This window comes from Spinacia oleracea, chromosome 2, assembly GCF_020520425.1.
Source record: "Spinacia oleracea cultivar Varoflay chromosome 2, BTI_SOV_V1, whole genome shotgun sequence".
In the NCBI taxonomy this organism is placed as follows: Eukaryota; Viridiplantae; Streptophyta; class Magnoliopsida; order Caryophyllales; family Amaranthaceae; genus Spinacia; species Spinacia oleracea.
The window spans coordinates 77,048,773-77,071,526 of NC_079488.1; the positions used below are offsets into that span (position 1 = coordinate 77,048,773).

Here is a 22,754-nt window from a genome sequence, read left to right on the forward strand (position 1 = left end):
ATTACAACTCGAATCGATGTTGCAGTCCGAGCTGAAGGTAAAATCCGAAGGATAAAACCGAGCCGAAGGTAAAAATCCGAAGGACAAAACCGAGCCGAAGGTAAAAATCCGAAGGATAAAACCGAGCCGAAGGTAAAAAACCGAAGGATAAAACCGAGCCGAAGGTAAAAATCCGAAGGACAAAACCGAGCCGAAGGTAAAAATCCGAAGGACAAAACCGAGCCGAAGGTAAAAATCCGAAGGACAAAACCGAGCCGAAGGTAAAAATCCGAAGGTAAAACCCGAGCCGAGATTACAACTCGAACCGATGTTACAATCCGAGCCGAGGTTAAAATTCTGAGCTGAAATCGACTTTCACTTGGAAGTGATCAAAATCAAAACCCAACCCATTTTTCAAATAGAATTGGGTCTGGGGGGCATTTGTTGAGGTGTTAAAATGGGCCCACCATTTTAACCTAAAAGCCAATAAAATCCACTCAAGCCCAATATCCCTTACAAGGCCTCAAAGGCCCAACAAAGGCACTATATATACCCCTCAAAGGGCAAGGTAAAGGGGCCATTCTCTAACCCTAGAGAAGCCACCCTACTCTCTCTCCCCTAAACACCTCATTTTATACATCAATTGTACTGACTTGAGCGTCGGAGGCTCCGCCTCGGGGACCCCCCCTTGGCCCGGAGTTCATCTTGCAGGCACCGTACGTGATCGGAACTCAAGACATCAAGGACGCTCCTTCCATCGTTTCAACCCCGGAACAGGTATCATAATGTATACATTATTACATGTGATGATGGATTAACCCACTCAACCTAGTTAGACTTCGATAAATGGAGGAAAACTCGATTTCGAGAACCAAGATTTGCTTTTTTTCCTTATAGAAAGATGCTAATCAACCGTTTTTTCAGCTGACAATACCAAGCTATTCCTTTTACGAACATTTGTTTCTAGTTTTTGTAATCTACTCTACTAATTTCCGACTATTAATAACTTAATTAACAAGTATGTATTTTATAAATTTCATGGGAAATATTAAAAGGCCATAAAAAAACAAACTTATGGAACCGGATACACTTGTTAGATTTTGGTTCGACCCGTACAATATTGTAACTTGAATTCCAAAATGATAAATTTTATACAGTGATTGTATATTTTAGTAGTTTGAGTCAACCAGGTAATAATTAAATCAATTAAATAGGGTTAAAGAATCTTCGAAGTTAGTTTAAGACATTTAGTGAGTGCCTATATTTTGCATGGTTTTATCCATTTGGTTTATTATGTTTACGTACATTTTTATTACGGATTAATGTTGTGATTTTACCAACCTTGATTATTTGTGGAATTAATGTATAATTTTTGTATCTTTCATTAGCTTTTCTTGCTTGGACTCTACCATTAAGCTTGGGAAAATGTGAGGAATTCAAAAATAAAATCATATGGTCGATCAAAATTTAATTATAAAGATTTGTATTGTAATTTATACTTCCTCCGTTTCAAAAAGATCTTTACAGTTACTATTTGCACGAACTCCAATGTAATATTTAACTACTAATATATCCAATTTCGTATGTGAAAAAGTTATAAAAATTTAATATTCTGAAAATACATACCGAGACCAATCTGACAAGATCTTACATGTAACATTTTGATGTATATAATAGTGAGAATTTACGGTCAAAGTTTTTATACTTTGGACACATTTTCCAAAGCGTAAAGAACTTTCAGAAACGGAGGTAGTAGGTAGCAAATGACCCGTTCAAAATACACTAATTTTTAAATGGACCTGGTCCACACTAAATTTTATTGTGGACTATGCCTCAAAAAAGGTCATCAATAAATACAACCTGACAAAATCACTATTGTTGTGGATGATATCAAACAGCGAAATGATGAATATATACAGTCTTTCAATTCGCTCTTTGATACAATCTTCGGATGTGCTAGTAATTAGCACATCTATATGGGACATCTAGGATTTTTTGTGTGCACATATTAGCTTAGATTAGTTGCATATAAGTGCATTTAGAGCAATTCCTACTCTATTGCCTTTCTTTACTTGTTTTCTACGGAGAGTTTATTTTACTTTAAACTTTCTATTTTGGTTTTGACATTATGTTTTGCCTCATTTGAGATATTTATTTTAATTACTTTTTATTTTATTTTATTGGTTTGACAATTTAGTGTTTAAACCTCTTCTTTATTATAGTAGTTACAATCCTACAAGACGGTGTTTCCGCCACCGTCATTTTAAATAACACTATAATTCCTTATTTTCAATTTTAGAATTTCTGGATTGTTACAGTAGGTAACAATCGTTTGTGGTTACTCGCAACATTCTCTCTCCTCTTTGTTAGTAAGCTCATCATTGTAGATGGTGACTCTTAGCTTGTCCAATGGATGGAGCTCTAGTGAATGTCGGGTCACTGACAACCTCAACCTAAGAGCCATGTTTCAATGGGAAGCAATTAAGTAGAATTTCTTGTGGTCCAAGCAGAAAGTGACACTTATCACCTACTTTTGGACTTATTTTGTCATTTGAGAGTGGTGGATAACCTCACCATTGTAGAACAATAAAAATCAGTGACTCGTAATAATAACTTAAGATAGCGAAAAATGATATAGTAGAGATATGGAGTAACTTTATACATGATTGTGGGGAAACCTCACCATTGTTCATGCTGTAAAAGATTTGATCTCGGAGCTTTCAATCATTCCTTATAAAGGTAGTCTACCAACTCTGCCAAATTGCATTTAAGTCTTAAATAATTTTCACTTTATTTGGATTTCAAGAATGTTGAGGCCTCCGGAGATTATGGGGCCGTGTGCTATTGGATGTTTGCACAACCTAATAGGCGGCCCTGAATGTTGTGTAAAATAGTTTCACATATTAGATAAAATAACTTGAGAGTTAAGATCAAGGTGAGGCTTTCTATTTTAGGAGGCACCATAAAGTCGATAATTAACATATGGATAACCAAATTTAAATTAATGTTCTTAAATAATTGTCATAGCTTGATCAACTCTTCGAGGTGGATAGTTCGACTCATCCATTGTTGTCGTGAAAAAAATAGAGTATCTGATAGTCTTGCTAGTGTAGGTGTTGTCCAAGAGCAAAGTGTAGTGTATTTTAATGCTCCCATGACATCACATCACTAATATACCCCCCATGAGTACATGATATGAGTAGTTTTTGCCACGGCTAGTCACTTAAATTTGTATTTCTTGTACGGGGCTCTCCCCTCTTTTGCCTCAATTTACTTGTCACTGTTACGGAATTGAAACAGAAATAGAGATAGATAACGAGAGTACCAAGCGAGAGATCCAGGTGGCTGACGACGTTTAGTTGATGATCTAAGGATATTGAAAGGAGAGAGAAAAGTTAAGGGAGTGGAGGAGAGGAGAGATGAGAGGTAGGGTTCTCAAATGGAAGGAGAGGAAATATCAGGCAAAGCAAAGAGAGGATCGGATCTTGTGAGTAAGGGCGAGAAAAAGAATCAAGACACGTGGTGAAATCTAATAAAGAGGCGATTATATTATCTGTAAGAATAAAGACAAAATGGAAACGTGAAGGAAAATGAGGGTGGATCTGTCACTTCATTATTTGATGAATAGAAAAATACCATTCTTTGAATTTTAAAGGTGGTAGGATTTTTTTTTCTTAAATAGGGAGCCAGAATTATGATCACTCTGTATAAATAACTTTGGAACAATAATAAAGCAAAATGTTTCTGTACATTGCAGTAGCAGACAAGTGCCCGTCTAGCTCAGTTGGTAGAGCGCAAGGCTCTTAACCTTGTGGTCGTGGGTTCGAGCCCCACGGTGGGCGTAATGTTTTTCTCCATCGTGCCTCAAATTTTATTCTGCATTTTTTCCTTTTGCTCTTTACTATGATCTCAATTTTTTCAGGCCTAGAAATTCCATGTTTAATAGAGGTGAATCTAGTGATCGTTCAAGATAGATTTATTAACAAGAATCACAGCACCATGGAACAGCGCAATCGTAATACATTTTAACTGACTGTAAACTCGAAATCAAAGGGCGGGCTGATGACATAGTTTTCTCAACTGTATTAAATCAGAATAGTCTAGCTGTTAGGGGAAACATTAAGAACGAAAATCCTTGTTAACAACAATCTCAAGCCACTTGTTTTTCTTCCTTAGCTTTGAGGTTATCTTAACTCTTTCAGTAATCGCTAGACCATTAGCCTTGAAACAGTAAAGGAAATCAGCCCAAAAGTTGGACACTGCAATAGCTTTCTGCAGAGGTGATGTTTATACTACAAGAAATCAGCTATCCAAGGTAAAGATGGGTACTCATCTTGTTTACTTCAGATTTTGGTACAACATTCAATTCATAAGATAACATCAGCATTCCAAGTACATGAATAACTGCTAAGCTATGCAAAGATGACTCTGTTCATAACAACATTAGAAAAAACACCGCAGTATGCCTAGGCGCAATGCGCAAATGCCGAATTGTATGATTGCAGCCACGACATATATGACTTGACAAACGGGAAATAGCTATGACCTTTTCACAGTTTAAGCCGAGAAGATTACATATTACCGCCTGCATAGATGTTATATAAGGTCACACACAGAGTATGTCTTATTGCCTGCACAGATCTACATATCCCTCACTATTTTAGTTACTGTCATGCAACACATAAATATTTATGGTAGGATCTGTAAGATGCATTCTTAAACAATTTCTTCTGTCATCTGATTCATTGAAGTATAGATCATCAATCAGATCATGCACAGAAATCAGCAGCTCAACCACATCACTATTAGGAAGCGGTAAAAACAAAAGTTCATATGAAGAAACGAGTCTGAAGAGCTGACAAATAATGGCTTTCGGCAAATTGAGATAATTGTTGGTGATCACACTCCCTACACTACAGCTAACCTTCTGCTGTCTTGTTTACATCATGCAGCAAGCAGTGCAGCACGCATCAATACTCCTACAACATCAGCTACACCTGCTCAAGTCTTCTAGAAGAATCCAGCTTAACTGCCTCCCTTAATTCTAGGAATCAGTTAGCATTCTGTTAGACTTGTATTAATGCTGTTAGATTGTATTCATTCTGATGTGTCGGAATGCTGCCTTCCCATTGGCTTGAACACGTATTACTACTGCTGTATATATACTGAATCATGCTGTAATAATCATTCATTCAATGAGAATCACAATCTTATTTCATCAATCTCTTTTCTTCTTTCTCTCTTCCTTCTTTCTGTTTCTCAAATTCAGTGATTGTCTGTAGACAATCATAGTTCAAGAATCACCTAAAAGGCTGATTCTAACATGGTATCAGAGCGAGTGATCTGATTGATCCTGCTACAATTGTTCGTTTGATTTTGATCTGAATTTTACAGTTGATTTTGTTTCCAGAAAATTTAGAATTCAACCACAATGCCTGCAGATCAGCAAGATCAAACACTAAATCCTAATTCTGCTTACTATCTAAGCAACAGTGATTTGAATGCCACAAAATTAGTGAGCATTGAATTTGAAGGACAATTTTTCAATGACTGGAAACGATCTATGATGATTGCTCTTTCAGCAAGGAATAAACTGTGCTTCATAGATGGCACTCTCAATCAACCTGCAGCAAATTCTCCAAATTACAGATTATGGTGCAGATGCAATGACTTGGTGATTTCTTGGATGCTAGCCTCACTTGAGCCTAAAATAGCAAGGAGTGTTTTGTACTTGAAGACTGCAAGAGCAATTTGGCTAGAACTGGCTGATAGATATTGTAGAGAATCTGGTCCACAGTTGTTTTCTGTTCAACAGCAGTTGAGTGAGTTGACTCAAGGAGAAGATGAAGGAATTGCTAGTTTCTTTACGAAGATCAAGCTATTTTGGGACCAACTTGATGCACTTGAACCTCTACCTACATGTGTTTGTACTGGTTGTAGTTGTACATTAACACAACAACTTCTCAAAACTCAACAAAATCAGAGACTCATTCAATTTTTGATGAAATTAAATCAAAGGTATGAACATCCAAAGAGCACTATCCTAATGATGAATCCCTTGCCTACAATATCAAAAGCCTATGGCCTTTTACTTCAAGGAGAGCAACAGAAAGAGCTGCATGATCTCAAGAATCAACCACATTCAGAATCAACTGCTTTCAATGCCAGAAGATTTGATCACAAACCTTATAAACCTCAGTATGTACCTCAATCTAGTCAATACAATTCTGGTACTGGATATCAAACTGCAGGAAATATAAATCAGTACAGAAATTCAACAAGGAACAATTTGTTCTGTGATCACTGCAAGATGAAGAATCACACCATTGATAAGTGCTGGAAACTACATGGATATCCTAAAGATTTCAAAGGAAAAGGAAAAAGAGTAGCAGCAGCAGCTTCATTGGATGAATTTCCTACCAAAGATACACAAACTGAGAAAGAACAAGGAGTAGTTCATGCCACTTTCACTGAGGAACAATACAGTCATTTGATGCAGTATTTGAACACCAATCAGGTTGCTAACCAAGCTGAGAATTCTAGCTCTCACTCACTTGGATTAGCAACAACCTCTCACAAAGGTAATTTTTGCTTGACTGCTAATTTTAAAAGAACATGGATTCTAGATAGTGGTGCCAGTGATCATATGTGTTCTGACTTGTCATTATTTGATTCATTTGAAACTGTGAAAGATAATCAACATACCATAACCATTCCTGATGGAACTGAATTGCCAGTTAAACACAAAGGCATTATTCATCTAGATGCTGGTATTACACTCAGAAATGTGTTACATGTTCCAGAGTTCCATTTTAATCTAATCTCTGTGTCCAAATTGTGTTATGATGCTGGCTGTTCTGTTTCTTTTACAAATAATGATTGTTTTCTTCAGGACCTTTCCAAGAGCAAGCTTATTCTGCTTGGTAGGTCAAATAAAGGACTGTACAGATTAAATGATGAATTGTTAGCCTCACACAAGACCTTGCCTCACAATAACTATGCACTTACAACTGCTGGATCAGCTGCTGTTCAAGAAGCCAAGTTATGGCACCTTAGATTGGGCCACATGTCATTTGGGAAAATAAAAAGTCTAAATGGAGTTGATGTTCCAGGCTGCTTAGCAGAATCATTTTGTCAGATTTGTCCATTAGCAAAGCAAACTAGATTTCCCTTCACAACCAGTTGTATTAAGACCACTAAGGCTTTTGAATTACTACATATTGATGTATGGGGACCTTACTCCACTTTAGACTCTTCTAGGTGTAATCAGTTTTTAACAATTGTTGATGATTATACCAGAATGACATGGACTCATCTTATGAGAAATAAAACTGACTCATTGAAAATTATGGATCAATTTCTAAATTATGTTGAAACTCAGTTTGCTTTACAAGTTAAGCATATCAGATCAGATAATGCCCCTGATTTGATTGAAGGAGGAATGAAGGATTTATTTCTTACTAAAGGGATTTTACATCAGAAAAGTTGCAGCTATACCCCTCAACAAAATGGTGTTGTTGAGAGAAAACACAAACATCTCCTTGAAACAGCTAGAGCTTTGTCATTTCAGTCTCAACTTCCTGACAAATACTGGAGTGAGTGCATTCTCACTGCAACATATCTCATCAATAGAATGCCCTTGAAAAGCATCAATTTCTGCACACCCTTTGAGAAACTCTTTAACAACAAACCTGATTTGTCTCATCTCAGGGTATTTGGCTGTCTTTGTTATATCACAACACCCAAAATCAACAGGAATAAATTCAATCCTAGAGCAGATCCCTGTGTTTTTATAGGATATCCATCAGATCAAAAGGCATACAAAGTTCTTAATCTAGCCACAAATAAAATTGTTACATCTAGAGACATTGTTTTTCATGAAAAACATTTTCCATTCCATTTTTCACCAACACCAACCACCACCTATAAAAATCAGTTCTTCCTACCAGTGGCTACAGAATTCACTGACTTGTCCACCCTTCCTGTTTTTGATTCAAATCCACCTTTTCACTCTTCTGATTCTACAACTACTTCTGCTGCAATCTCTCCTCCTCTCTCACCCACCTCTATACCTTCTCTTTCTCCATCTCCTCCTCCTAATCTCATATCTTCTACTGTCTTTCCTTCTTCCCTACCAAATCAATCCTTGGAATTTCCAATTCTCCCTCCTAGAAAATCCACTAGACAAACTAAACCACCATCTCATCTCAAGGATTATGTTTGTCCTTCAGCTACCAGACACTGGTGTAATATTGTAGCTTATGATAGCTTGCCTGCTAAGCACAAAGTGTTCATTGCTGCACATATGGATCTTATTGAACCTACTTCTTATTCAGAAGCTGCTGCAGATACAAATTGGGTTACAGCCATGGAAAAGGAGATTACTGCCCTTAACAACAATCACACTTGGGATTTTGTTCTTCTTCCCAAAGGCAAGAAAGCCATAGGCTGCAAATGGGTTTACAGAATCAAGAAAAATGTTGATGGTTCACTTGAAAGATATAAGGCAAGGTTGGTTGCAAAAGGTTTCACCCAAAAATTTGGGATTGATTATCATGAAACATTTTCTCCTGTGGTAAAAATGTCCACAATCAGATGCTTAATATCTCTTGCTGCCAGTAAGCATTGGAAATTATTCCAGCTAGACATCAATAATGCATTCCTACATGGCACTCTTGAAGAGGAAGTTTACATGAAAGTCCCAGAAGGTGTTACTGCTCCTGTTGGTCATGTATGCAAGCTCACCAAATCTCTTTATGGTCTTAAACAGGCATCCAGACAATGGTTTGCCAGACTTTTAAATGAACTTACCACTCAAGGTTTTAAACAGTCAAAGAATGACTATTCTCTCTTCATCAAGCATGATTCTACAGACATCACAGTGGTGGCAGTTTATGTTGATGATATCATCATCACAGGTTCTAATGAGGACACCATTACTGAGTTAAAAAGACACCTACACCAAACTTTTAGCATCAAGGATTTAGGGCTTCTCAACTACTTTCTTGGTATTGAAGTTTGTCACACATCAGATGGCTATATTCTCACTCAAAGGAAGTATACTAAGGAGTTGTTACAAGATTGTAAGCTTGACATTACCAAACCAGCAGTCACTCCATTTCCCTTGAATCTTAAGCTTTCTACTGATGGTGATCTTTATGACAATCCAGAACTCTATAGATGTCTTGTTGGCAAGCTTAACTTTCTCACTCACACTAGACCAGATTTGGCTTTTGCTGTTCAGTCATTGAGCCAATTCATGCATTCACCCAGAATTCCACATGTTAATGCTCTCTCTCACACTCTGAGATATGTTAATCATACAGCTGGTCAAGGAATTCTTTTAAGAGCTACTGACAAGCTTACTTTACAAGCTTTTTCAGACTCTGATTGGGCTGCTTGTCCCACAACAAGAAGGTCTGTTACTGGCTATATTCTCTTACTAGGAAATTCTCCTATTAGCTGGAAATCAAAGAAACAATCCACCATTTCCAAAAGTTCCTCTGAAGCTGAATATCGAGCTATGTCACAAGCTGCTGGTGAAGTTTCTTGGATTGTTAGGCTCTTAGAAGAGTTGGGTGTTACTGACCTCCAACCTGTTCAGCTCAATTGTGACAATCAATCTGCTTTGCACATTGCCAAGAACCCCATCTTTCATGAACGCACTAAACATATTGAAGTTGATTGCCACTTTACCAGAGATAAGGTTCTTGAAGGTCTCCTACAACTAAGTTATCTCCCAACACAGCATCAATTAGCTGATATCTTTACTAAGATCCTACCTAGTCCTCAACACAGAATACTTTCATCCAAACTTGGGATGATACATGTTCCTCCCATCCCAAGTTTGAGGGGGGGTGTTGGTGATCACACTCCCTACACTACAGCTAACCTTCTGCTGTCTTGTTTACATCATGCAGCAAGCAGTGCAGCACGCATCAATACTCCTACAACATCAGCTACACCTGCTCAAGTCTTCTAGAAGAATCCAGCTTAACTGCCTCCCTTAATTCTAGGAATCAGTTAGCATTCTGTTAGACTTGTATTAATGCTGTTAGATTGTATTCATTCTGATGTGTCAGAATGCTGCCTTCCCATTGGCTTGAACACGTATTACTACTGCTGTATATATACTGAATCATGCTGTAATAATCATTCATTCAATGAGAATCACAATCTTATTTCATCAATCTCTTTTCTTCTTTCTCTCTTCCTTCTTTCTGTTTCTCAAATTCAGTGATTGTCTGTAGACAATCATAGTTCAAGAATCACCTAAAAGGCTGATTCTAACAATAATTCTAAAGCCAACCGAATAATAGTGATCACAGAAGGTACAGACACTACTTAATGACAGAATAGATTCCCCTTTCTTTAGGATACTGATAAATTATGAAATGGGCAAAACATTTACAGCATGTCTACTGGACGCTTATAAGGTGGTAGTAATAGTAAATTGAAAAAAGAGTCCCATACGGATGCCCCCAAGACAATGTAATTTCACACCAAACATGTATTTTACTTCACAAATTTCCATTGAGTTTATGACTCAATACCACCTTATTTATGGAGTATTTAGTGGAAAACAAGCATTAGTATGAACACCGGCATATAACTTTTCTCACAAAAATATAACATTAATTCATTACCTCGCCATCATTAAATATTGTGTACCAAATAAATCATTAACTGTGTGTTTGGATAGCGAGATAAAAGGGAAATGAAGGGGATAGAAAGAGGAGGCAGGGGAGGGGAAGAAAAAGAGGGGAGAGGTGAGCTCCATTTTCCCTAAAGTTTTGGAGGATAAAGAGAGGGAAAATGGATCCATCCCTCTCCCTCCCCTTCCTACATCCAATCTTTTATCCAATTAAGGTAGCTTGCTCCCCTTCATTTCCCTTCCCGCTCTTTCTCTCCATCTCCTATTATCCAAACAAAATGTAAAGGAATAAGCAAAACATTGCAAAAACTCAAACATTGCAAAGACTAAAAAATCAGGCAAACCAGTGAAACCATTTACTTGAGAAAATTGAGCATCGAATTAGAAATCCATTTTAAAGCGTATAATAGTGCACATGAGAAGGCATAATAAAACACAGGACATCATATCAACACACAAGGAGACACATTTATAATAAAATATAAAATATTTCTCCGAATCTATAGATTTGAGATGGTTGATAACAATTCTAGGTTACTTGGGCATTCTAGGGATTCTAGGGATCAAAGAGTGGTAACCAAAGTTCTCTACCTAATAAATAGACATGCTTACTGCCAAGTTTATGCCTAGTACTACTTGAACACAATAAGCGAAAGAAAACTACAAAACAAATTTCATTAAAATGATAAACATCTATGAACCTAGTCCATACAAAAAAAACATTACTTCAGCCAACAGTGATGGTAGAGAGTATGACCTTTTAGAATAAAGTCGGAGTATGACATCTTCTTTCATGACGAAGCAACAAAACCACATCATACACTTCAGATCTTGCCTGAGATGCCTTTCTCTTCATCCTTTATAAACTTCTCAGCATCACTGTCATTATCACTCTGCTTGGAAATGGCAGACTCACGCTGTGATGGAGCGCCAGTAACCGATTGCTGGTAGAACACGCCGCCAGCAATTGTAAAGAGCAAGCAAACCAACCCGAAAGGGCTAGCATGCTTATCCCAGATTATCACATTGATGGACACAGTGAGAAACTTATTCACCACCCCTGTAACAGTGAAAGCAGTAGCAGAAATTGCCTTTCTAGCAGCAAACCCAAAGAAGCTAATCAACAACCCAAACACACAGGACAGTGCAACAGCAAAGAACGCAGTTCTATTGAACCAATCCCCTCCACTCGAATTCCAGGCATCGAAAACCTCGGAATACTCCCCTGTGATGATCCAAAGCACAGGCGCCATCATCAATGACAACACATTGTTATAGAACACGAAACCCCAAGTGTTCAATCCAAGATTAGTCACCATATGCTTAATGTAAACCATCTCAGTGGTAATGGTCACCAAATACACAACCGCCCACGAGTAAGCAGTCAATGTAAACCCCGAATCAGTAGCAACATAACCAACAGCACCACCCAAAATCACCAGTAATGACACAAAAGTCAGCTTAGATGGCAATGGTTGCCTCCTAAAGGTTGTATCAGCAAGGGCAACCAACAGGGGAGTACAAGATCGAAACACGATAAACGTATCGACATTGGCGTGGCGAAGGAGGTTCGTGTTTGTGAAAATGGCAAGGAAGAACACAAATGCAGCAGGCAAAAATTTCTTGGCAATGTCTACATTAAAGGGATCATGATGCAAAAACCCTAGTTTCCCCAAAATCCAAACCCCTAAAGCAGAGGTTAAATATTGCAAAGCAGTCAACAATCCAGGGTAATTAAATTGAGTAATTGCATACTTGTTGATCACAGCTAGTAAACTTGAACAAAGAGCATACCCAATTACAAGACTGCTAGTAGCATACTGTTGCTTTGCAACCTCCAATTTGATAGGAATCATTGTCACAAAAAAATTCACCTAAAATATGGGTGAAAAGAACACTAATTTCTACAAAATTTGAAAGACCCAGCTGGTAATTCTTGCTCTAATTGAGAAGAAACAACATTATGATTAATGGGTAGATCTTAATTTCTGAAAATAAAATCAAATCTGACTAACAAAATGAGATATTTATTCATAAAAGCTCAAAAAGAGGAGAGAAAATGAATAAAACCTCAAAGGATTGAAAATGGCAGCCAATCCAACGTCGGTGATGAGGGGAGAGAGAGAGAGAGCGAGACTGGAGGGAAGTGAGAGTAGCTTTGATGGAAGGATGGTTATGGAGGGGTTGATTTCAACTACAATCGAAGAATTTTATACGTCGTCGTTTGGGATAAATCAGACGTGATGCCATGTCGTTTTTGAGTGGCCGACAGCAGATTGTTATTTTGAGAAAAGTAAATGGTTGTAAGGTGGGACCCACTAATATGAGGAAAATCAGAACACATGATCAAAATGAATAAGGAATCTATTATTAGTAGTTTCTCAAATAAAAAGAAAAATAATTTTATTATTAATAATTGCTGAAAAAAAGAAAGAAAGGAAATTATTAATAGTAATTGCTCTGTCGTGTGATCAGTTTGATGATAATTCCCCCCACTTATTTTCAACAACATTTTCCACTCACATTATTATGTCACTATGTAAATTCAGTAAAATTATTTTTGATGTCAGAAATAAATGTAGTTCGGAAGCAAAAACATTTAATCATAAGTATCTACTTGTGTTAGATCTCACTATCTAAGGGATGTGTACAATGTACCTTATACGATCTTTAAAAAAAAAATCCTTATACGAAGTACTATTTTTGTTTCGAAATGATATTTACAATTATTATGGGTGTGTTTGGTTGTTAGAGTATTGAGAAAAAAATAGAGGATTGAACCAAATTAGAGGTTTAAACCAAAAATAGAGGATTAACCCTCTAATGTAGGTGTTTGGTAGTTAGCGGATTGAGATAAAGGATTGAGATGAATCCGCTAATTCCAAAAAAGTTGTTTGGAGAAGCTTTTTGAGTTAGAGGATAGCATTTAATATCTAAATTACTATTTTATCCTCTGTCTTCCCATTCACTCACACCTACCTCTCAAATTGCACTCTCACTCTCACCCCATAGTAGACCGAAGACTAATTTTCTTGTAATTGTTTTTTCTTTCCCATTTTTTGTTCTTGTTTATTTTATCTACTCTTCTATAATTTCTTCTTGTTTTTTTTCTTTATTTTACTTTTATTTTTTCTCTTATGTATTTATTTTTCATTTTTCTTGCTCATCCTTTGATTTATTTTACTTTTCTCTCTTTTTTTTCCTTTTTTTTAAGCTCTTCAACCTTTTTAAAAAAAAAAAAAAATAATGCATTTTATTATTGTTTAATTTTCTCCTCTTTTTAATCTTCTTATATTTTTCCCTTGATTTAGTTAGTTTTTTTCCCATTTTTTTTTAAAAAAATTATATATTCTATATTTAGTTTTTTCGATTTTAGATGTGATTTAATAGATACAAGTGACTATTGCGTAATTTCTTGCACGAGGCATGTCGTTTGAGTAATAACGAGATAACAAAGGTCCGAAATGATATTACTCATAGTTTGATGGTAGGTAAAAGGTATACACATCGACATCGTATTTCTTAAGCATTTGGTTTATTTTTAATAGACAATTTATTACAATTTCTTTTATATTGTTAGTTGTTTATAACATTATAAATAGAATAAAATAATACTCCCTCCATTCCTTTTTGTTGTTCCCCTAAAGAATGTTGGGTGTGGTTTAAGAAAACTGAATCTTGGTTTGTATTGGGATATGAGTAATGATTGGGTGTAAGAATAATGATTGGGTGTAAGAGATTATATATTTAAAATAAGGTAAGGAGAGAGAAAATATTAAATAAATAAGATAAATGGGAGAAATTTTATTATTAATAACAAACAAAAAAGGATTAAATTCGAACCAGAAAAATCGAACCACAAAATTGCAGAAAATTCGTACCAGAAAAATCAACAAAAAGATCAAGAAAATCCAACCAAAAACCCCCAAAAAATTCAACAGCAATCAACCCAAATTCAACCAAAATCAACCGAGAATTCAACCCAAATTCAACCAAAATCAAACCCAGAAAATCGAATAAATAATTTTAAAAAATAAACCCAGAATTCAACCCAAATTAAACCCAGAAATACGAACAAGTTTAACCCAAATTAAACCCAGAAAATCGAGCAAATTTAACCAAAAATCGAACAACAAATTCAACCCAATTTGAACAAATTCAACCCAGAAAATCGAATAAATTCAACCAAAAATCGAGCAAAATTCAACCCAAATCCAACCCAGAAATGCGAACAATTTCAACCCATAAATACTCACAAATTCAACCCAAAATCAACCACCAAAATCGACCAAATTTAACCCAAAAATCAACCCAATAATTCAGCCAAAATTCGACAAAAACCACCCAGAAAATTCGACAAAAACCACCCAGAAAATTCGACAAAAACCACCAAAAATTCGACAAAAACCACCAAAAATTCGACAGCAATCAACCAAAAAATCTAGCAAAATAAACCCAGAAAATTCAACGAAAAAATACAAAATAATAATTAATAACACTTGATCCTTACTATCACTCACGATTTTAAGGATTTAGAGGTCAAATTCGACCATAAAAACTCTAGATCTAGAGTTTTTATGGTCGAATTTCACCATCTAAAGCCATATTTCCGTATTCTATAACTTTAACGGACGGTGGTGGCGGCGGCGGAGGTTTGGTTGTGGTGGCGGCGGCGATCTCACTCCCGGTATGAAAGAACAGGGAGATCTTTAGGAGGAGAGAGTGAAAAACAGAGCAAGAAAATGAAGAGAGAGAGAGAGGGATAGTAAGATAATGAAGAGAGAGAGAGAGAGAAATCAGAAATAACGAAGAGAGAAATCAGAAATAATGAAGAGAGAGAGAGAGAAATCAGAAATAATGAAGAGAGAGAGAGAGAAATCAGAAATAATGAAGAGAGAGAGAGAGAAATCAGAAATAATGAAGAGAGAGAGAGAGAAATGAGGAGGGGGGTTGAAGTGAAAGTGACGGGTAGTGGGGTGGGGTTATGGGGGATGGGAAATTAATTAAATAAGGTGGGTGGGGTAAAAGTGGGTGGGAAAGGGTAGAATCTTAGGGTATTTTTGGTAAATAGTGGGGAATCTTAGGGTAAATTGGTAAAAAAAACTATGGCCAAAAATAGTAAAGATTCAGTAGGGGAACAACAAAAAGAAACGCCAAAAAAGGAAATGGGAACAACAAAAAGGAATGGAGGGAGTATGTTTTAAAATTTTTTGTGTTTGCAGTTGTCTTTTCTCACTAGCATCTCAACATAGTAATGGTGAATTACAATAATTCAAGTGAACTTTAATGCAAAATTAATCTACAAACTATAAAAATTAATCTCGGAATTTTATTAATTGGAGTAGATATTAGTAAAATATTAATATTGGTTATTTATTTGCACAAATATATTTACAAATTATTTTTGCAAAATGTTGTTTAATTATTTTCATGATAGTATATACACACACAAATATACCATATATACATGATTAAATATATTAATATCCATTTTAACAATTAGTAATTTAAAATTAAACAATAGAATATGTCATGTCCTTATTTGTAATTTGTATGCTCAAACAACTAACCGCTAACCGCTTTTTACCAAACACTTTTATAAAAACTGCTAATTCAACCAGCTAGTCAAAACTACTAATCCAATTAGCTAGTCAAAACTGCTAATCAAATCCATTACACCTAACCGCTAATTGCCAAACAAGGCCTATATATTAAGACTAAAAAGAAAAAATATGTTAAAAGATGAGTGTATATAATAAAATATGTATAAAGTAAGTCAGTGAGTGTAAAAGGTGGGTGTAAGAAATAAAAAATAATAATAATAAAGTAAGAGAAAGTTAGATGAAAATTAAACTTCGTACCCCCTCCGTATTTAACTAAATGATACACTTTCTATAATCGACCGTATACCCTTTCCTTTTTTGGCTATCATGGTCCACACCTCCAATTAAATTAATGTTTTTCTCCTTCTTTGAGTTTCGTACACTTACTCACATCATCTTTTTACTACAATAAATAATTCACTTACTACCCCACTTTTATCTTGTTTTAATAAATTCAACTCACTATTCTAAAACTACGTATCGGTCAAACTGTATAATTTAATTAAATATGGAAGAAGTAAATAACTAAATGTTAATGCCATAAAAAAGCTCTAGAGAGGTTTCATGGAGGCTCTCTCGACCCCCATGGGAAGACTCGCAAGCAAGCTAGCCAACCCAGAAATGGAAAGGAGGACAAGGACACTACAGTAACGGCGCGGCCGGTGACTCGCGCATGAGCTCAAAACCTCCCTGCACCATCAATGGAGGTTTTGGATGACAACTCTGTTTCGAAAATTTTGCACCCAAACATTGAACAATTTCTCGGAGATCAAATTCTCTCACCCGAATCTGGTCTCCGTGATTTGCAACAACAATCTCTGGTGAAATAGAACTTCAATGCTTGGTTATCTGGACTTAATAGTGGCAAGAACATTTGTAAGGCGAGCAGCGCACAAGCGAGCAGCAAGGCAGGCCCAGCGCGCAAGTGAGTGAGGCAGGCCCAGCTACCAGCGCCCATCGCTTGGGCCAAGCCAGCGCCCCTCGTGGGCTGCGTGGCTGCAAGGCTTCGTACGACCAAATCCTTGGTCGTTTAGGATTCCTTTCTTAATATCGTTTTCCTAATTCTACTCAAATTGAATGATTTGTTAAATCTGAAACACTTAGGTGTTTGATTAAACATTAAATTCTAATGATTTAATTTAACTAGAATCCTAATGGATTTAGTTATTGAAATCCTAGTAGAATTCTAATTCCGTTATTTCCACCCTATAACTACGTGGTTCATAATCACAATTTATATACAACAATTCAATAAGTATTCACATAGATTAAGTTCAATTAAGAATTTAATAATTTGCCTAAATTAATAATTAAGCTTTTCGAATAAACATAATACCTTAGAGAATATTCTAGTTGCTTGAATCTAAGGCGGATCCGAACGTGCTGTGGACTATCTACGGAGGGGCGACATTTGGAGTCCTAAACTTGTTCTTGTTCGGTTCAGGAGCAGCTAGGGAAGGCACGCATCACATTGTATGTATCCTAATTATGCTAATTGACTATGTGGCAATTAATTTGGATTCCTGGCTTTATGGTTTTTTCGCATGAAATATATTGTTTATATTTGTCATAACCTAACAATGGTGACCTCTTATCTCCCCTCCTGTTCACCCTTTGTATCAAATTTAAACAGGGATATGTTTAATGTTAGTGAACTCCCTGACTTCAGTTACCACCCTAGATGTAGAAGACTAGCTCTAAACCATCTTTGCTTTGCATATCATCTCCTCATATTCTGCAAAGGATAAGAGCATGTGATTCAGCTAATGTTGGAGGGGTTCTAGGTGTTTGCTGATACCATTGGTTTGGAGGTCAATGTTGCCAAATCCTCAATTTATAGTTGGGGGATTAGTTCTACTGTCATGGAGGAGATTGTAGGGCACACAGGGTTCCAAATTGGAGCTATCCCCTTCAGATATTTAGGGGTACCTATGAGCACTTGCAAGCTGAAACCTATTGACTGTGAAGCTAAAATGGACAAAATGGTTCTCATAATCAAAATTTAGTGTTCAAGGAACATCTCCTTTGTTGGGAGAATGCAGCTAATCAATTAATTCCTAATGAGTATTTGTGTCTATTGGGCACAAATCTTTATTTTCCCCAAATCAGTTCTAAAAAAGATCAATGCCATCTGCAAAAAAATTCTGTGGCATGGTAACTATGATGACAATAGGCCTGGATCTATTGCATGGGATAAGTTGCGTTGGACCAAAATTCAGGGTGGATTGGGGTTTTGGAACCTTATGGTTTAGAATCAGGCAGCTGTAGGCAAACTGTCCTAGGCCATTGCTCAGAAAAAGACAACCTATGGGTGAGATGGGTTCATGCCTTGTATGTTAAAGATAATAATTGGGTTCAGTTTACTCCCTCTTCTTCTGCAAGCAAGGTTGTGAAGTATATATGTCAGGCTAAGAACCATTTCATTCAGCAGGGCCATACTCAATGGCTCATGGCAACTAGATACTCCATTAAAGATAAGTATCTGAACAATGGCTTAAGGAGAGAAAGTTCACTAGCACATATATGTATGGAATAGATAGTCTATACCTAAACATAGGTTCATCATGTGGTTGGCAACACTAGACAAGCTAAAAACTAGAACCAGACTACACAGATTGGAGATTACTATTGACTGTGTTTGTCCAATTTGTGGAGCTCATCCAGAAACTGGGGATCACCTTTACTTTGGGTGTAAATACAGTGTTGACTGTGGTACTGCAGTAATGAAATGGATTGGATTTTCCCATTGTAAAACTGGCTCTAATGCTTTGTTTAGGTGGTTACAAAGAACTGCACCTAGTGCATTCAGAAGGGGAGTGACTTACCCCTCTGTTGCGACTATTGTGTATCATGTTTGGAAATCCATAAACTATGGCATCCGGCAAATGCAAGTGCCTACCATTCAGAAAACAGTTAAAGATATTCAGGGGGTGTTAGACATATAGTGCAGAATTTGATTGGCAAGAAGGTCTCTAGCAGTGATCTTGTTTGGTTTTACAGTTTGTAATCTATGTGGTTCAGTTGTACTAAGCTAGGTGCTCTTAGCCTCTTGTTTCTTTTGGGCTTGTTGGAGTTCTCTCCTCTCCCCATCATTGTTGTAAATTGGTGGTGATTGATTAATACTATCTTAACTTGCTTGCAAAAAAAAAAAAAAAAACTAAATGTTGTGTATTCATTTATGCTCATGCACAATATAAAGACCATTATAAAACTAACTAAAACGGAAAGTGTAATGAAACAGATGTATTATGTATTGATTTTGTTGATATCACTCGAGTGATTACATTATAGAATTAACCATTTTACAAATTTAGTTTTTCTAATAAGTGTTTTACACATAAACATTTTAAATTTTAAGAAACTAATTAAGTTCCAATTTGACTGGTAACATGTTAACTTTCTATTATAGGCATTTCGTTAATATAAGCGGGGATGTTACCTAAAATAGGTTGTATAAATCTTAACAAGTACTCATGCGCATTTGTTAGAAAAATCGAAATACATTTGATGAATTACTCATCTTATTATCAATCGATTCTTGGATATGGTCTTCTTTGGATATTGTTTATTTTTGGTATAGCCGTATATGGAGAGCAATAAATAAAATGATTAATCATCCTCAGCCCGTTTGTCTTGGGCTGAACGGCCCACTTTTGTAGATTAAAATAGAAACCCAATTGAATAATCCATTCACCCCTTATTAGTCCACAAGAGCCCGTTTTAATTTAGACAAGTCTTTTTCAGTACGTGTATGAATTATGATTTAATTTCTCTGATTCAAATTAATGCGACTACTATTTCATACCCTATGCTGCGGGAGTGGGACTCTATGGAAACGTACTAACACTTTTCCACACTTCGAAATGTGTCTTTGCTTGGAGAGATTACTTGGATTGCGAAGGTGGTTTATGTGTATCGAGAGGATAGTCGGGCGGTGGATATACCAACTTTCTAGTCACCGTGTTACTTAACTTGGTAGATTGCATATTTTACATAGTACTCCCTCAAAGCTTAGTCTGATTTCATATAAGGATACTAGAATTGTAACTTTGCCACGCTTAGTCCGAGGTCGTTTTTTCGGATATCAGATATGTGTGGCAACACATATATCAGCTAAAAGACAAATAACTAAAAGACAAAAAAAGTACCATTCTGTAACAAGTACCATTTTTGTTTAAAAAAGTACAATTCAATTTATTTTTTGTCATTTTTCCTATTTAGTCTTTTGCTATGATATGTATTTGCAAGCACATATCTGATATCCGAAAATACTTACTCCGCGTAGTTCCCTATATTGTCATTTCGTGTAGTTCTCTCCTCATCTGAATATTAAATAAAAAAAACACCCATTTCCAGAGGGCCTTGGTCCTTAGGCCTAGGCCGAGTTGCTCCTCTGGATTTCCAGCCCAATATGTTAGGAGACTTTTCCTTACCTACATGTTGATCTCAATAAAACCAATCAACAACCTTTATACTTTAGAAAAACTAGTATATGTCCGTGCTAATGTACGAGATCAAAATTAATCGTTTTAAAAGTTAACTAAGTATTTGAGATATATCTAGAATAGGAATTTAATGTACATAATATTTCAAAAAGGAAAAAATGCTCCAACCTAGTTTATATGTATATTTCGGAACATCCCAAAAAAAAATAAAAATATAGTCCCTCCCTACATTCATAATTAGGATGCAACCGGGGCGCTATGTTTTACTAATTGGATAAAACCTACTTTTCAAATCATGACCGCTCAATCAAGATGTAGAAGATTATAGGGTTTTTAGCTTTTGTTATTTTAAGGATGAATAAAGGGAACAAAGTTTGATAAGTAGGTCTCCTGTGAAGTTAACATTAAAAAAAACTATTTGACTCTAAATTATATGTCTATAACTATTAGATTAGAATATTTAACTATTTGATTGGAGAGTATAAGTATTTAGTAAGAAGTTGGTCTTATACATAAAACCATCATATATAAGTTTTTGTAAAGTTTGATTAAGAATTTAAAGTAATGCTATTGTCCAACTTTCTAATTAAGTACATGTATTTTTTCAAAGTTTGATTACATAGGAGAAATACTTCAATTAATAATTAAAAAAAAGGTACATAACAAGTCCATATATTTTTTTCCCAAGACAAGCAATAGAAGAGGGATTATTTGAATTTAACTTCACAAAATCATACTCAATCGATTGGATATAGCCCAATCATATAAATGAAGTGTAATTCCACATAAAGTTAACATGTGCGATGCACATGTATTGGCGACGCCAAACATTGTCTTCAGAAGCTTCGACACCACAAGGCATCCACAAAACGCTGTAGTTAATTTCTTCGACGCGTTTTGGCGTTGACAAAATAATGTCGTCAAGTTCTTAGACGCGTTTTGGCGTCGACAAACCACGGAAAATATTTCCCTCCCCAACACCACCCTCTCAGCGTGAAGCCACGTCATCTACAAACATGTTGTTTTGTAGTAGTGCAACCATCAAAGGAAATCAAAAGATCAAAAAATATCAATGACCACCAAAGGAATTAATTCATGAAATTTGAAGAGTTTTGTTATATCTCTTTCACATCATCTTCCACGTCAGTTTTCATTATCTTGAGTCAATATTATGAGTTACCTCTTACTATTTTTCTGCAATGGTGAGGTAGCACAACACTTTTTATTGGTGTTGTACCAACAATAATATTGTGAGAGAAAATGACAGAAAAGCCCAAAAGTTAGTAACAAGTGTCATTTTCTGCTTGCTTCTCATTAGAACATGGCTCATGCGCTGTTGTTGATCCGACAGTCATTACATCACAATTTCTCATCTCTTGAGCAAGCTAAGAGTAACTATCTACAATGGTGAGCTAATCCATAAAAAAGAGAGAGAGAGAGTGTTGTGAGTAACCACTACTCACTTGCTCATACTTTTAGACGCCAAGAGAAACAAACGTAATAATGAGACTAACATGTACTATATTATATTAAACTAGCTTTTGAGCCCGTTCAAAGAACATGCGGTTGCATAGTGGTTATTTAATCTATCTTTTTAAATTCTATTTTTGCTGAGCTTGTGATTTTAAAGAGAATATGATTTATATAGAGGTAAATTTTGAAAGTTGAAATAATATATAAATTAAATAGTGTATTAATATTGAGTGTTAATCGAGAATATGAAGTGGAAGATGTTGAATGAATAGATTGGTGAATTGATATTGTATTAGGAAGATGAAGTGAAAGAGACAATTGGAGTTGTGTATATAGATTAATTAAGATTGAGGGTTGGGACTAATTAAGCTAGGAAACACAGTTAGTAAATTGCTAGGTTAAAACTAACTCTTTTTGGGTACGTTGCGAAGTATAAGCCGATTACAATTATAAATGAGGGAGGGAAGATTTAAACATATGATGTACTTATGTTACATAGACTTTCAATCTTTACCAATATAATAAGGCAATACCTCATGGGTACGAACTAACATAAGTAAAGTCATACATTAGCAAAAATTGAAGCACCAACTCTGTAGA

General features: G+C 35.9%; 2 protein-coding genes and 1 non-coding gene across 4 annotated transcripts; 2 read left to right on the plus strand and 1 right to left on the minus strand.

Annotated features, from left to right (window-relative positions):
• Window positions 1-3,748: 3,748 nt before the first annotated feature.
• TRNAK-CUU (transfer RNA lysine (anticodon CUU)) lies at window positions 3,749-3,821 on the plus strand. The gene has a single exon. It is a non-coding gene; the product is annotated as a tRNA-Lys (tRNA).
• Window positions 3,822-4,210: 389 nt separating this feature from the next.
• Window positions 4,211-12,852, minus strand: LOC110800911 (GDP-fucose transporter 1). 2 transcript variants are annotated; one of them, XM_056837072.1, is made up of 3 exons: window positions 11,391-12,852; window positions 10,626-10,895; window positions 4,211-4,564 (listed from the first exon to the last, which is right to left on the minus strand). In XM_056837072.1, exon 1 carries the CDS (start codon window positions 12,487-12,489, stop codon window positions 11,458-11,460), a length of 1,032 nt encoding a protein of 343 aa, XP_056693050.1. In that variant the 5' UTR covers window positions 12,490-12,852; the 3' UTR covers window positions 4,211-4,564; window positions 10,626-10,895; window positions 11,391-11,457. The 2 variants fall into 2 exon arrangements, with proteins under 2 accessions (XP_056693050.1, XP_021861928.1); XM_022006236.2 differs by lacking the exon at window positions 10,626-10,895.
• A 5,948-nt stretch (window positions 12,853-18,800) lies between these two features.
• On the plus strand, window positions 18,801-19,181 carry LOC130467555 (uncharacterized). The gene has a single exon (XM_056836098.1). It carries the CDS (start codon window positions 18,801-18,803, stop codon window positions 19,179-19,181), a length of 381 nt encoding a protein of 126 aa, XP_056692076.1.
• Window positions 19,182-22,754: the final 3,573 nt, after the last annotated feature.

Excerpts from the sequence above, each read along its gene's own strand:
- LOC110800911 (XM_022006236.2), bottom strand. The coding sequence starts at position 12,489 with ATGATTCCTATCAAATTGGAGGTTGCAAAGCAACAGTATGCTACTAGC.
- LOC130467555 (XM_056836098.1), top strand. The coding sequence starts at position 18,801 with ATGTGGTTGGCAACACTAGACAAGCTAAAAACTAGAACCAGACTACAC.